General features: G+C 37.9%; 2 protein-coding genes across 2 annotated transcripts; both read left to right on the plus strand.

Moving 5' to 3' along the window:
• Nucleotides 1-35: 35 nt before the first annotated feature.
• LOC131786624 (synembryn-like) lies at nt 36-7,271 on the plus strand. Its single transcript, XM_059103681.2, has 5 exons — nt 36-830; nt 2,625-2,982; nt 4,099-4,362; nt 4,799-5,012; nt 5,875-7,271. The coding sequence occupies exons 1-5, from the start codon at nt 43-45 to the stop codon at nt 6,144-6,146; spliced, it is 1,896 nt and encodes a 631-aa protein (XP_058959664.2). The 5' UTR covers nt 36-42; the 3' UTR covers nt 6,147-7,271.
• Nucleotides 7,272-8,465: 1,194 nt separating this feature from the next.
• On the plus strand, nt 8,466-14,006 carry LOC131786619 (protein tamozhennic). The gene is made up of 3 exons (XM_066163091.1): nt 8,466-8,605; nt 10,203-10,518; nt 11,097-14,006. Exons 2-3 carry the CDS (start codon nt 10,231-10,233, stop codon nt 13,101-13,103), a joined length of 2,295 nt encoding a protein of 764 aa, XP_066019188.1. The 5' UTR covers nt 8,466-8,605; nt 10,203-10,230; the 3' UTR covers nt 13,104-14,006.
• Nucleotides 14,007-14,612: the final 606 nt, after the last annotated feature.

Genomic DNA, 14,612 nt, shown 5'->3' on the forward strand with positions numbered 1-14,612 from the left:
AAGTGTCCAAGCCTTGTATTTGAAAAGTAGGCTGTACAAGTCATGGAGAATTTCACTGCTATTCTTGAAAGTATAGGTTCCCAAAACGAAGCCGCTGCTGTGAAAACACTTCAACAATTTTGTTCTACAAACGAAAAGACTTTCAGCTTCTTCCATGTGGACTTAAGTCTTAGAAAGAAATTGATTGATGCGATCCTCGATGATTTGTCCACGAAAGCCCGTGGGGTTACCTTCAAAATACACGGTCTCCGTGCTTTGAGGATTCTAAGCCGTGATAAAGACGGTCTGGGATCGCTTACTTCTGATAAGTCGTCATTAGTTCTACTTTCACTGGCAGAACTTATGATAGAAGTGTCCAAAGCCGCGCAAAGTCTTCCTAAAAAAGAACCAGAACAGCGAACAAGATATGAAGACCAGCAGGAAAATAGAGAGAACACTTGTGAGAGAGTTATCGCATACAGCGATGTAGTTATTGAAGCGCTCAAATGTTTATGTAATGTAGTCTATCACAGCCAAGCAGCTCGTCGACTCTGTTTGAAGTACAAATGCATCGAAGCAATCATTGCAAGGATAAAAATATGGTTTGAGGTCAGCCGCTTGGCTACCGATGTGAAATACTTTGATCTCAGATTTCTTTTCCTTCTTACTGCTCTTGAAAACGCTGCTCGAGTGGACGTTATTTCTAACAATGGCTTTTGTGTCTTGACTCATGCTTTGGATAGCTGTATTCCAGGGAAAGATCAGAGAAAAGTCTGTCATGAAACCAAAGTTAGAGAAGGTTGTGGACAGTTGACGGGAGCAAGGCTCCAGGCGCTGACTGTTGTGGAAAGGTAAATATCGATGCTTTTAGCGAAAGCTAAACTTTAATTTACTTCAGATTGTACAAATGAGCAGTTGTTGCAATTTAAGATGAATTCCAGGTCAACTTATTTTCAAATAGTTTTATGTGTGTATTCCTTAAGTCATGATAAATTACCATACTCCTGTGGAAAGGACAATTCAAATCCAACCAGTTTGGGTTGTTTTAATCTGAAGTCATTTCAAACCACGGCATAGATTTATAGAAATATTAAGTTTGCTTTTGTTCTATTATGTATATGTTGTAGGTAATTGATGGGTTATATTGCCAGGGCCTGTTGATGTGTCATCAACATGTAGGTGCAATTCAAGCAAACTAAAACTTATCCAATCTGTGGATCGTCAGTGCACCAATTTTTTCAATGATATGCTGAACTTAACTTAAGGAAAGTGAACTTAAAACACTGCTTAATTAGATCAATTTCCTTCACTAACTCTTGTTAGACTTAATTCTAGTACAGTACAACGTAGAATGAAATGTAAGGTGATTCCTTGTTAATGGACTGTGAACCCTGTTCTTTGCCACATTGAGGTTACTGTCAGTGTAGATACTTTTAAAAATCTTCTTCACTTAACTTTTCAAGACTAATTGCTGGCGACAATTTATGTGATTCAATTCTCTGGTTAAACCCATATGATGTAGCAATCAGATTTTCATATCCTCATGAGCAAGAAATACAGAGAACCCGAAATCTTTGCTGTCAGTTTTAAAATTGGTTATAAAATGATTTCAAGTGCAATTTGGTGTAAACAAGCACAAGTGAATTTCTCAAAGACAAGGGAAAGTGCCATTTGTAGTCATCCAAAAATTTGCAGGTGCTTTATATTTACACCAAATTACCCAAGAAAAGTTATATTATGTGGATGAAAGTGATCCTCGCAGGAATGTGCACTACTTAGGCAGTAGTGCAAATAAGGCCTGAAAAAAAAAAATTCAGGCTTGTACAGGATTTGAACCCATGACCTCTGCGATAACGGTGCAGTGCTCTACCAACTGAGCTTACAAGCCAACTGAGAGCTGGTCTTGATGTTGGTTCTAAATAAACCCGTGAAGTGATGAACAAACGGTTAAGAATATATGAAAGTCATATATTTGAACTGTGGATAAAGACGTGAATGAAAGTGATCCTCGCAGTAATGTGCACTACTTAGGCAGTAGTGCAAATAAGGCCTGAAAAAAAATTCATGCCTGTATGGGATTTGAAAGGTTTTTTTGTTTTGTTTTTTTTTTTAAAGTTATATTACTTAGTAACAATTGACATGAAATTAACATCACAGAACGTCAAGGCAGACAACATTTTGATTGTGTGCACTGTTTGTAGTGCACACAGTCATTGTGCTTCCAGACTTTTTTATATATCCTATTAATATTTCATTCATTTTATATAAAACCAGGTTATTTTCATGTTATTTAACTATCGTGGTGGAAATTGCACTCTTGCTTTTCTGTGGTCCAAATTTGATTTGCAATGGTTAATTAGTGATCACAAGGCCTTTTAGAATCATCTATGTCAATTTTTATTTGACTGTGTTCCTCTCCTTGATTGAAAATCACTGATATTACCTTCTCCCAACTAAGGAAGTTAGTTTTTTTCCATTGAGCCACTATATTTATCATGAAGTCATCTTGAGGAGAGTGAAAATAATTATTTCTGTCATAACCAGATATAAAGAGTGTAAATTTTCTTGCAAATCTTGTCTTAAATTAACAAATGTATTTTGTGGTATGTAAAGTTATATGATTATTATTTGTAACCCTCTTACAGGTCCAGGATTGAGGAAAGTCCAGTAACTTACACCATGTCACAGGATGAGATTCGTATGTCTGCTGAAATCCTGAAAACAATGTTTAACATCACAATAAATCTACCTGATGCTGATAGCACTGACACACTTGAACACTGCGAAAGGATAGTGTTTATTGTACGAACCATGTTTGCACACATCAGTCCATTGTCTGAACAGCCAGAGAACCTTCCAAATCATGCAATTAACATCCTATCCAACATGCCAACTAATTGTCTCCAACACTTAATGTGGACAATGCCGTCCAGTGTTTGTAAAGCACTTGCCCAAGATTTTGAGACAAGACGGTCATTGAAGACGTTTAGGATATATTTTGAGGTTTGAGCATATTAATCAATAGACTGAGGAAACTGGTTGGAAAATCTTGCAGACAACAAAAATGATATTAGTGGTGGTGCAATGATTGGTTGGTAACTCTCAGACTGTGCACAATATTTTGCCTTCATGTCCATGCGTTGGGAATGAATAGAACAATGAATAGTTTCCATTGGTCAATCGATATGACATCAGTGGAAGCCCACTGAAATTTTGTCCAATTGAGTCTAAAAACAAATGTCACAATAAACTACAAAAAGAAACCTGTTGGGCTTTCTAACCAGTTGCCTCTACAAAATATGTTACAAAAATTATAAAGAGGTAGTACTACTACTACTACTACTACTACATATAAATCTGATGAACGACTTCTAGAATTAAACAATTTCCTCAATTGATAAGTTTAGTTCATGTGTAAGGTAAAGTAAAATGTAAGGTTTGTGGAACAATACAGTTACACACAGGGCTTTTATTTTTAATGGTTTTACTTAACTTGTAGTTATTCTTTCAATCTTCATGAATACCAAAGGGAAAGTGCAATTCACTGTTAAACATTCTGTATTTTGTGGAATCTCCAACAGATACAGTTATAAGAGTGACAAATGAAAGTTGAAAATTTGTTTGCTATTTTGAGGGTTTGTTTCACTCTTTATTATGAACTTGAGTATTAATAAGGTAAATGTGCCATTCATTATGGCAGTTTCTTGAAGGTGATGTGCTGGATTAAATCAAGTTCCATAGAGCAGGGCCAACACAGTCAATGATAAGACACTAAACCTTTCTGGTCTGTCTGATTCTGAATCGTTCACTCTCTTGTTATATTACTATCAAATAATATAAGAAAAACAGTTACATTTACCAAGAACTGCAATTTTTAATGTATTATGCATACTTGTAAATTATTGAATGAAGACACTGAAACCCTTTTGGTAAGAACATTTTAATTAATATATTTTAATTTGACAATAATAATTTACTTTAAAAGCAAATTCTACAACAACTGCCAAAGCAGAATCTATTTGAATGTTAGAGGGGATTGTGTCATGATTCTCCACAAAGTTTGTGACCTTATTGCTACTTTACAAACAAAACATGTATACCTGTTTTTTTGTCTTTTAGAAATACAATATGCTGACAGTTCGGACTATGTTGACAATCCTGGATGGTCGTCTTAAAGTTGCCAGTCAGCCACCACAGGAAGAAATCGTCCCATTTCTTAGTGCCTTTTGTCAAATGGCGCGTGGAAACAGAGTGATAAGGAAGTATCTACGACAAGAAGTGCTGCCACCCTTGGGAAGGGTGGGTACCACTCGCCCAGAAGAAGGAAACTTAATAAGGAATGGCCTGGTCAGGCTTATGACATCGCCAGTTGGAGATATTAAGGTGGGTTTGTGGAGATTAATGCCATTTGTATTGACTGTTACAATGTTTCACACAGAGTTTGGGAGACAGAAGGACACATACGCACACCTTGAGTCAAATGAACATTGTGTTTATTTAAGTATGATGATATGCAGAACACCATTTCAAGAATCAGTGCAGTGGAGAAGTCTAAACTTCTAAACCATAATTTTCTGAGGTGTTGCAACACTAAGTTTTTTTTTATTAACACAATTTGTATTTTAAGTTTTTTCCAAAACTATAGTTGTCCTAGAGTTTTTCACAGTTCACTAATATTTTCTAAAATTAGCAAAATAGCTGGTAATAAGAAATTACTCGAAGGTCACAAGTGTTTCCCTTTTCAATACAACAATATAGCCCTGTAAAGAAAGTTTGCCAAGGATAGTTAGGTGCTAAAATTGGAATTTTTTTTCATCAGGAGCTGGTGGCAGATTTTCTATTTGTTCTCTGTAAGGAGAATGTCAATCGGCTCATTAAATACACTGGTTATGGCAATGCAGCAGGGCTGCTGGCTTCACGTGGACTTATGGGTGGTGTTCAGCCACAGAGTATTGGAGATTACTCTTCAGATGACGATGATTCTGAGACTGAAGAATATTCCATGGATAAGGCACAGATTGATCCCATGATAGGTGAGTTTCTTTATGAAGGTTAAGATTTCAAGAGGAGTAAATAATAGTTATTTGGTCCAGTTGTGTCATCATAAAATGAAATAGTAAGAGAAAGAGAAACACCTAAAAGGTTATGGAAAAGGACACATGGGATGCTTCAAAAAGCCCATTTTAGATGCTGGTTGATCAGCATTATATGATGCTTCAAAAGGACAAAAAGAGAGAATATAAATTTTTAGGTATTTTGTAGGAAACGCATTGAGGTACAGTCTTGTACAGTCTAGCAGTGAGTAGTTTTTTTTCACTTACTAAAGTGCAAAAGACTTAAAAGTACTACTCAGTTATCACACTGTGTGTAGAATCTTTTTACAATGTAACAGTTAATTGGTCTGTTTGTTAGAGGGATACCCAGATTGCCAGACAAAGATTGTCAATTCAAGTCAGCAATGTCTTAGCCACTCAATTAATATTTTATCATTTTCAATTCTTTGGAACATTTCACAGTGTGAAGGTGTTGGATTGGTAGAATTTTTTGTAATGAAATTGAGTAGCAAGCTGATATGGGGTTTCCAAGAATAGCGATCCTTTCTCTATGATCCCAAAAATGAACTTTCAGTTCATGTACACTGTATGTGACTTGCTTACAAGCAAAACGTTATGGGTGAAACGTTGGCTGTGATTGGAGTTTGGAGGCCTTAATTAGGACTTGTTTGTTAAATTGTTAAATTGTTAATTTAATTGGCTTGAGAAATTTTATGTTTAGTAGGGAAAAGTGAGACAATTCCAAACCTAATGACTGTGGCAACCGTGGGACAGCTAATTGCATTTGGTGTAAGATATTTTCACTGGGCATTCGGCGATATTTAGATTGTTTTGTTGTTAGGTGCTATTCCAAAAGATGATGGGAAGTCTAATCCACTGGATGAAATGACTGAGCAGGAGAAGGAGGAAGAAGCTGAGAAATTGGCTGGTCTGATCCAAGACCTCAATAGGAAGGGTTTGATCAGGACAGCTCAGGTGGGACCTGATGGTAGGCCTCAAGAATTTCAAGGGGCACAAGTTCTGGGTGAAGAGGCCGCAGAACAAGAAGATGAATTCACTGGAGACGCTGAGTCAATCAGTAACGGAAGCGTAGACGAAAGAAAGTTATCATAGAATGAAGGGAACTCTGGCATTCGTCGACAAAAATTAATAGTAGATTATTCTTAAAGGATTGTAAGATCTTCATAATAGGTTTAATTTGTGATACAAAGTGTAAAATATGTTCTGATTGCTACTATAAAATTAGTGTTCTTTCATGTTGATAGCAAGTAGGTCAAACCAGGAAGTCCTTCGTGTTAAGTTTTTATTTTATTTTTTTTATTTCTCTCTTTTGTTCTTCACATATGAAAGCCTTGTATTCAGAAATATAAACTCCATTCTCTGAAGTGACATTTTCCTTTTTCGGCCATCAGTCCAAACCCTGCTAGAAAATATTTGGTCGGTACTGTTTTGTTTTGTCAGAAAGACAGTTTAACTTGACGACATGATGTGGTTAAATTATTTCTTTTGCTGCATTATTACCGACCCCGCAGTCGGATGGAATATTAATTATCGCAAGTCCAAACAATAACGTAACGACAGGGAGGGAGGGGAGACCCATCTTCATAACTAAGACAAGTGCGCTGCACATGTAATGATATCCTTTATCAAGCAGGATAAGCTTGTTACAGACAACCACGCTGACGCTGCATGTATGTTAGGGACCAGTGCAAACTTTAGAAAGACGTTTAACCCTTTAACTCCCAGAAGTTGTTAACAAGTAACTTATCCCCGCAATATCCATGCACTATCTAGCAAACAGGTAATGAAAATATTCTAATGTATCAGGTAGAATTCTCGCAACTCATTTACAAGGAAATGTGTAGCAGCTAGAGGGGAGAATTAACAATCAGATCTTGGGAGTGAAAGGGTTAACTCGTCTGGACAGGAGTAGTCCTGGAAGGACTGTTGTTGGTTACGTAATCACGAGAATCACGCGTTACTTGATGGACTTGATAACCCAGCTTGAAACAGTCACTGTCACTGATAACAGTTCTGCTTTAGAAGTATTCTCACCCAGACAATCAGATCACATGATCCACAGCTATTCCTTATTATTTATTGCATTTGTTTTACTTGAAAAGTAGACTAGGTTTGGAAAAGTGCCGGGTCTGCCCGCCATCTTTTACTTGATACCTCACAAACGCGCTTGTGTAAAGGCGATGTTATCTTGAAAGAAATAAAACTTCCTCTGAGCTATCTAGTTTTACATTAGTTCAAAACGTTAGCCTGAATTATCTGCCTCATACACTACAGGTCTGAATAGAATCAAACCTGTTATGTATAATGGGAAGGTAATGTCAGATAAATCTTGTACTTTTTTTTATAAATCAAATGCTTGTAAGTTTGTTCATCCTGCAGATTCTTCACCCCAATCTGGTCTTAACGTTTTTAAGGATGCCTCGTTTTTCTCGCGATACAGTCGATTTGGAGTCCCTATAAACTTTGGATTGTGTCTTTTCCGTGCTATTGAAAACAATTGCATAGAACAATATTTTGAGTTGTTGTTTTTCCTTTGTTGGACTTGGATATTCTTAAACGGGAAGGAGACGACACCAAATAAGAAGGAATTAAGCATCAAAAAACAACATGAGTTGCAAACGTAAATCCAGAGTTAAAGAACTGAGAGCAAAACAAAGTGATCGTCCGCTACAATGTATCAATACCGGTGTCTTCGAAATGAAACGCAGACGACCAATCTGTTTTAACTTCCTTGTTCATTAGTCTGATCTCTTTCATTTTCTTTCAGTGCCTTTTCGTTTTTCAAGTTGAGAATGAAAATTAGCGTAAAAATTTTAGTTCTTGACGAGATATAGCCACACCACTTTCGATGTCGATAAAGGGCTAACACAACACCGTTTTCTCAATTCGTCAGTTGGGACGCTCGGAACAATTTTCAACGTGAAGACCACATCTCCACACAAGTGGAAAATGGTGAAATGAAGACCTACGAGCATGCATAATTGGGACTGAATACTTAGGAATAGAAATGATTGACATGGATTGACCTCGAGGTTGTAAGTAATCTTTTCAATGAATTTTAAATAATCGTCATTGGCGATTTATGTTGCAATAAGAGCTCGTTGGTTTTTGGTAATAGTTACTAAGTATCTGCACTCATCAACTCAAGTACGTTTTTCCTAGCTATATTACGTTGGCTTGGCTGAATAATTAACTCAAATTCTTACCTTTTTGTTCCTTTAGCCCCCCCCCCCTCCCTCCCCCGAACCTGTCACTTTTCTACTGGCCATCTCTTGGGAGATTTTGAAGCACCATCTTGCTCACTTGCACATATCAACCACACCCTCTGGAAGTGGCCGATCAATTGACTAAAACCTGGGCACTAGCGTTGGACCAGTTGGACCACCGATCCCACAATTCCTACATTATTTCCTTAGTTCGTTGGCGAGATGGAGAGATGGTTGAAGTCACACTAGGCAATATATTTTTATGACTAGATATTTGGAGATACTTCGGTTCTTGACATCTTAGCAGTCTGTTGGAGTTATTTCAAGGCGACAGATTGAACTACGGTAATTGTTTATTGTAATTGATCGTCAAGGTTTGTTATGTCATGCACAGTGATCAGCGAAGCAAATGTTTTTCTGCTTATGTTTCGTGGTAACTTTGTTATGTTCTACGACAGGTTCTCGTGATCTCTTAGAAATTTAGGATCGATCGAAATTCGGTGGACTTCATGCAAAAACGCTCGAAATATTTCGTTTCGTTACCGATTTTCTACTTTTGATCGAGATTGTGCAAGCTGACATGTAGGCATAAAAAAAGGTCGTTTTTCACACGATTTAATATTCTTTGAATGTTAGAGTTTTTTTCCAGAATATCTTCTTCTATCGTAGGAACAGTCTGAATTTTTCTTGCGATATTTAACTTACTATTGTATCTGGGACACAACGAAGGTTCGTAAGGAAGTCAATTTTAATGTTCTATAAATATTGCGAAGCGGTGATCCCCCCAATGATACATTTCCGGTTTCACTTTCGACTCCTGCTTTGTCGTAGCTGTCAAAGTGGAGTTAAAACACGTTAATAAATAAATGTGCAACTTTTGATCTTCTCCCTTCCCATGAATGGTACATCTGGAAGAAATGATATCAAGGAGAATTAATCTTTTGTTAAAATTCCACCGGATAAAATTAACTGAACTGTCCTTTGCGAGATGAAATGTAGAACACAAGACATGAAAAAGTCCTTGACATAATTTTGCAAGTTAATATGTACAGAATTTTCAGGAAACTTTATATCAGAATGGTCTAATTCTTCATATCCTCACAATTCATTTAACAAATAGAGAGGTTGGTAGTCTTAATGTAAGTGCCAGGGTATTTAGCTATTGACAAAATAATTGTGGACAATGATTAAGAATGAAAATTTTAAAAAAAATTTGGAGAAAGAGCAACTGATCAATGTGTACTAACAATAGATAAATGCTGTATAGTTGATTTAAGAACATATGTTGCAATTCTTAAAACTGTCTAGTCTTTCTTGTAAATGCTTCATTTAAAACTGTTTAGGTAGGCACTAAGTACTTTTTCCTTTGAAGATCTCTTATATGAAGATGCTGAATTTTTACCATAAATTTGTTGCAGTGAGATTCAGAGAACTTATCTAATTTCTGAGAAAGAATATGATTTTGTAGTCATGATGATTCAATAAAACTAGGGGGAAATTTAAAGTGGATGCTTCAACCAAGAGCTCTTGGTGACTCTTGATAGCTAAGAGGATTTGAAGTCAGCTTGGATTCTTTTCAATTGAAAATTTAGCTATGCAGCTCCCAAGTATGCTTGGCAAGGTCATGAGAACTTTGGAATGAAAAATTGGTATCATCAATCCCCCAAAAAAGTGGTTAAACATGCCAGCTATCATTTGAGCTTGTTGATTTACATAATGTACTGTAGATACAATGTTACTTCATTCACTCAGATCTTCTGTTCCCTTTTACTTGTAGAGGTTTTTTTCCTCTTTTTTTTTTTTTAACCTGAAATCAAATTATGTTGATTTCTGTGTTAAATATTTGTAGAAAATATCTGAAAAGCTGAAATGCAAATCAGTTTATTTTGAGTTTTTGATGGTTTTGATTTTTGTTAAAGATGATATTTGATTTTCTTTGCAGGCTTAAAGGTGATGTGAAGTAAAAAAGAATGGATTGGGAATCTTTGTTAAGTCAATACATAGAATATCACTCAAATGATGCCAATGAAACCAAGGAGGTGCTTGTGAGGAATTCTAAAGAATTCTTGAGCAGTTCTAAACCTGGCTACAGATTTGCACTGGAAGTGGAATTTTATGATGATGTAGAGAGAATTGCTCAGAAATTTGATAGTGATGAAGACTTCTTTAAAATGATGAAGGCTGGAATGAACAGCCTTGAGAAATATGGAGTGAACTTGTGGAGGTTCCCCTGGCGTAAAGAGTACCACACTGTTAAGGTACCTTGTATGGATATAAATGATTTTCAATGAATTTTTTCCTCTTTGGCAGGGATGATGAATGTTAACGTTTTTCTTTAAAAATAGCATATCACTTCCAGAGTTTAATCTGTGATTGAATAGTCTCTCATTGTAGTGAATAGGTTAGAGACAACAGAAAATTTGTGAAAGTCTGTTTTGTTTCCCACTGATAAAGTAGTGTTTGAGCAACACGAGTTTGCCCTTTGAGATGTGTACTTAGAGGTTGAATTAGAAATATTGGATCAAAGGCAAACTAACTAAACTAAACTAAGTTCATTAGTCAATATCAAAGGTGAAGAGTCAGATTCAGCAATCATTATGAGCAATTTTCATTATCTGACAACTTACTTTGCAGATTCACCCAGTAATAAAGTCATTTGTGATTGGTCAATTTTGTTCAGTTGGTAATGAGTCAAGGGGCTGTGTTATTTTTACTAGTTATGCTGATGTCCTGACTAACTTTTCACTTTTGTAATTAACTTCCAATGGCCACTCTAGGCCTCTGTGCGTTGAGATTTTCGGTGAGCTTTACAAATTTTTAATTTCTTCTTCAACAGCTTTACACAGCATTTTTTAAGAATATTGAAAACCAACTGAAAGACAAGGAATTCATTTTTTCTGTGTTGAAGTTTCTCGGCTACACAGAAAGAGATGAACACAAAGTGTATATAAAAGATTCTGGGAGAAGAAATCCCGTGTGGGCATCCTTCAACCTCTTTTTACTTCAGGTGGAGTTGCAAATAATGGAGGAAATTCAAAGTCAAAACTCAAGCAGAAATATTCCATTGAAGGAAATTGTTAAAGTAAGAACGAAAAAACGTACCATGGAGGAAGCTATTCGTTATCTAGACCGAAAATTTTCCAGTACACAGCCAGAACTTGACAAACGACAGGGAGATGATGCATCATCTTACGGGCTCACCAGGGGGACGTCCGGTGATAACATCAAAGCTAGAGCCAGACCTCCAGGTGAATTAGCGTCAGGGGACCAAACTACCACCAGCAGCTATGGCGGATCTTCAGCCAACCTCTCTGTTCTATCAAAAGCAACAGACAGTGGTGCTGCGAATGCTAGTAATCGTTCAAATGAGCCTACATTCCGCAACGGATACGTTCGTACTGCTCAACTACCACATCACAAATTATCACTAGGCGGTGTTGACTCGGTACGGATTACAGACAACGCTTTGTACGGTGTAAATCCTGAAGAAAGCCTACCTGAGCACGCAAGTGCATACAACAGGGAGGTGCGCGACCAGAATAGTTCTCGATATGATGATGCCAGCAGGAGTGCCACGTTCAGAGAAAAGACTGGTAATAGCCAACATGTTACAACGCCTTCAACAGGTCGCCCACAGTACCCTGCTAACACAAAAGGAGGCCAGCAGCATGGCGCTCATTCAAGTCACTACACTTTCAATCAGCTTGGTTCACCACACTCTCCTCGTCTCACTAACGGCCATAATAATGGCCATTCGTTCAATAGTTCAGCCGAAGCTGGCGCAAGTGTTCATGACATAAACACCAGCAGGTATGTGAACCTCAGATATAACGCTGGTTCTGACTGTCAAAACATTGGATGCAGTGGATCAGATAAATCTTTGCCCACGAAAGAGGGTGAGAGACGCTTTGAAGACAGGTTACGGATAATTCAGCAAACTCACATCTCTCGCTCCGCACAGGGTTTGGTTGGGATGGAGGGTGACACGCATGTGAGATCTTCAAGTCATTTGTCAAGTAGCGACGAGCCATCTAACGTTGGTAAAGCTGCAAAAGCTCCTCAGCAGCAGAAAAACATGTCCAGTGGACACAGGAGGCAGGAGCATATTCCTAGTGCGGAGGAAGCCGCTAAATCACGACAAGCACACAGATCGCAAGTTGATATTGAAAATCCTGTTGCGTCTACAGGTGTCTACAATGTCAGCTCTGGTGCAACTGAGGGGAGGAATCATTTACCAGATAAACCCCCGTCATCTGTACAGAGTAGAACGAGCAGGGATTCGACTCGAAAAGAGGATGGTACAGCTTATCATTCCCCTCCTTTCCAGGTTCAAAATCTTACTCAAGGTTCCGTGAAAGGTTCTCAAACTGGAGCTGTATCAGTTGCTCAAACAACATCGTCTCACGAGGCTCATGTAGTTGAGCAAGCCAAACATTTTGGAAACAACGTATGTGAACATTGCTTGCTAGCCGCATCATGCATTTGCCGTTTTTGTCATCATTTAGTCTGTGGAAAGTGTAAGGAAGTCTATTCTGTGGATGTTTGCGCAGTTACTAAAGGAGAGCATGAATTTGCGAACCTCAAGGCCTCTGAAGGAAAGGGTGAACAAGGCATTGGAATGAGTGGAGAAGAATGGTCCTGTCTTCGTTGCACGTACGTAAATCCTGCAGAGAACAAAATCTGTGCCATGTGTTCCACGACGCGTGGACTTAGTGCTGTGGAGCTGTCAAAGCCGGGCACTAGAGTTTGTAATTGGTGTACATCACACAACCAAGAGAACGCTAAGATTTGTTACGTTTGTTCACGTTCTCTAGACTTGAATTGCCTTGAGACGGTAATATGAGGCTCCTCTTTGGTGATGAGTTTGCTTAAGTTACTACTCTGTTAATGAGTAGGAGGGCTAAGAAACTGAAAACTGCTTGAACCCTTTACATCCTAACATCAGTATGCATATTCTCCGTACTGTTTTCTATACGTTTTCTGAGGTGCTGACATGGAGAATTTGTCTAACAATTAAGAGCTTCTTTAGTTTAGTTGTTTCCCTTATTCTCATGACCTGAATGCTTTATTCAGGGGTGATGTTTTAAGGAGAAATAAGATGTTAGTCACTTAGGGGTTAAAGGGGTAAATGAGTGAAAAACTCTAATGCTTTCTATTGAGCGAAGGATGACAGCGATTACAGTATATGGTCAACTTCCGTAACTGAGTCGTTCGACACCAAAGTACTTTAAGTACTGGATATTTTAGTTACTTTGCTAGAGGGTTTGAACTAGTTTCATACTATGAAGGAGTGCGAAGAAGAATGTGCAGACAGTATTCAGGCGAGAATGATGGTCTGAAGGACTGAGTTTCATTCAGGTCATAATCTCATTCACAGTTGTTCCGTGGGTTATCACGCAACGTTTCCTGCCTCCAACCGAACGTTCCATTTCCATCACTCTTTGGGTTAATCGAGAAGATCATACCAGAAAAGTAAAAATTACGTAACGTTTCGTGCGGTAATGTTGATCTGGCATACACATTACTGATCATACGATCGGTTTATTTTCCATTTGAAAACCTCGCTTCGATTTCAGCCCCCTCGCTGAGAGGTGACTGTGTGTGATACTTACGGACTCCGTCGTGAACTCTGATATTTTCAACCCACATTTTACATTAGACCTTAACCACCACAACAGCAAACTCCAGCATTTTTTACGATTACTTGTTGATAGCTGTCATTAAAATGACTTTTGGCCTTAAATAAGCACCTCATAGTTTTCGAGTTGCTGTACTAGTTCAGTCTTGTGTGCTTAACTTTTTGTTTCGTAATATAACAGAGCTAGGTTTAGTCATCGTGAGGGGAGATGGATTGCCTTAACCTGTATAAACGACTACTCGAGAGGATTAAGAGAGATTTGTTTTCTTTCGCACAGACCTTTGAAGTAACTGTGGCTTCTTAACTCCAAAGGCAAACCCACAAACTAGCGTCATCCCATCGTGATCGGTGTAAAGAATGATTGAACTAGAGAGATTTTTAAATCGCGTTCATCGTATAGCCCAGGAATTAAATGTATCATTACGTCAATAAAAAAATGCTTAAATGGTTGTTCATGTCCAAACTGTTCGATTACAAACATTTTTTATTGGACTTAAATACTTTCACCCATCAGCCATTAAAACTCAGGCGAAAAGATTTAGGCGGAGAGGTCCACATTTTCAACAAACGTGTATCAACAAGAGGCGTACGTGCTCTTGTTACATTTTTCATCCGTGAGTCTCACGTGTTGTTACTTACAGAACTAATTGCGGGTGAAAATGAGTTCTGAAAGCTGAGTCGAGCCACTTACGGCCTGAATCTTAGAGACTCGGT

This window comes from Pocillopora verrucosa, chromosome 3, assembly GCF_036669915.1.
Source record: "Pocillopora verrucosa isolate sample1 chromosome 3, ASM3666991v2, whole genome shotgun sequence".
NCBI lineage: Eukaryota > Metazoa > Cnidaria > Anthozoa > Scleractinia > Pocilloporidae > Pocillopora > Pocillopora verrucosa.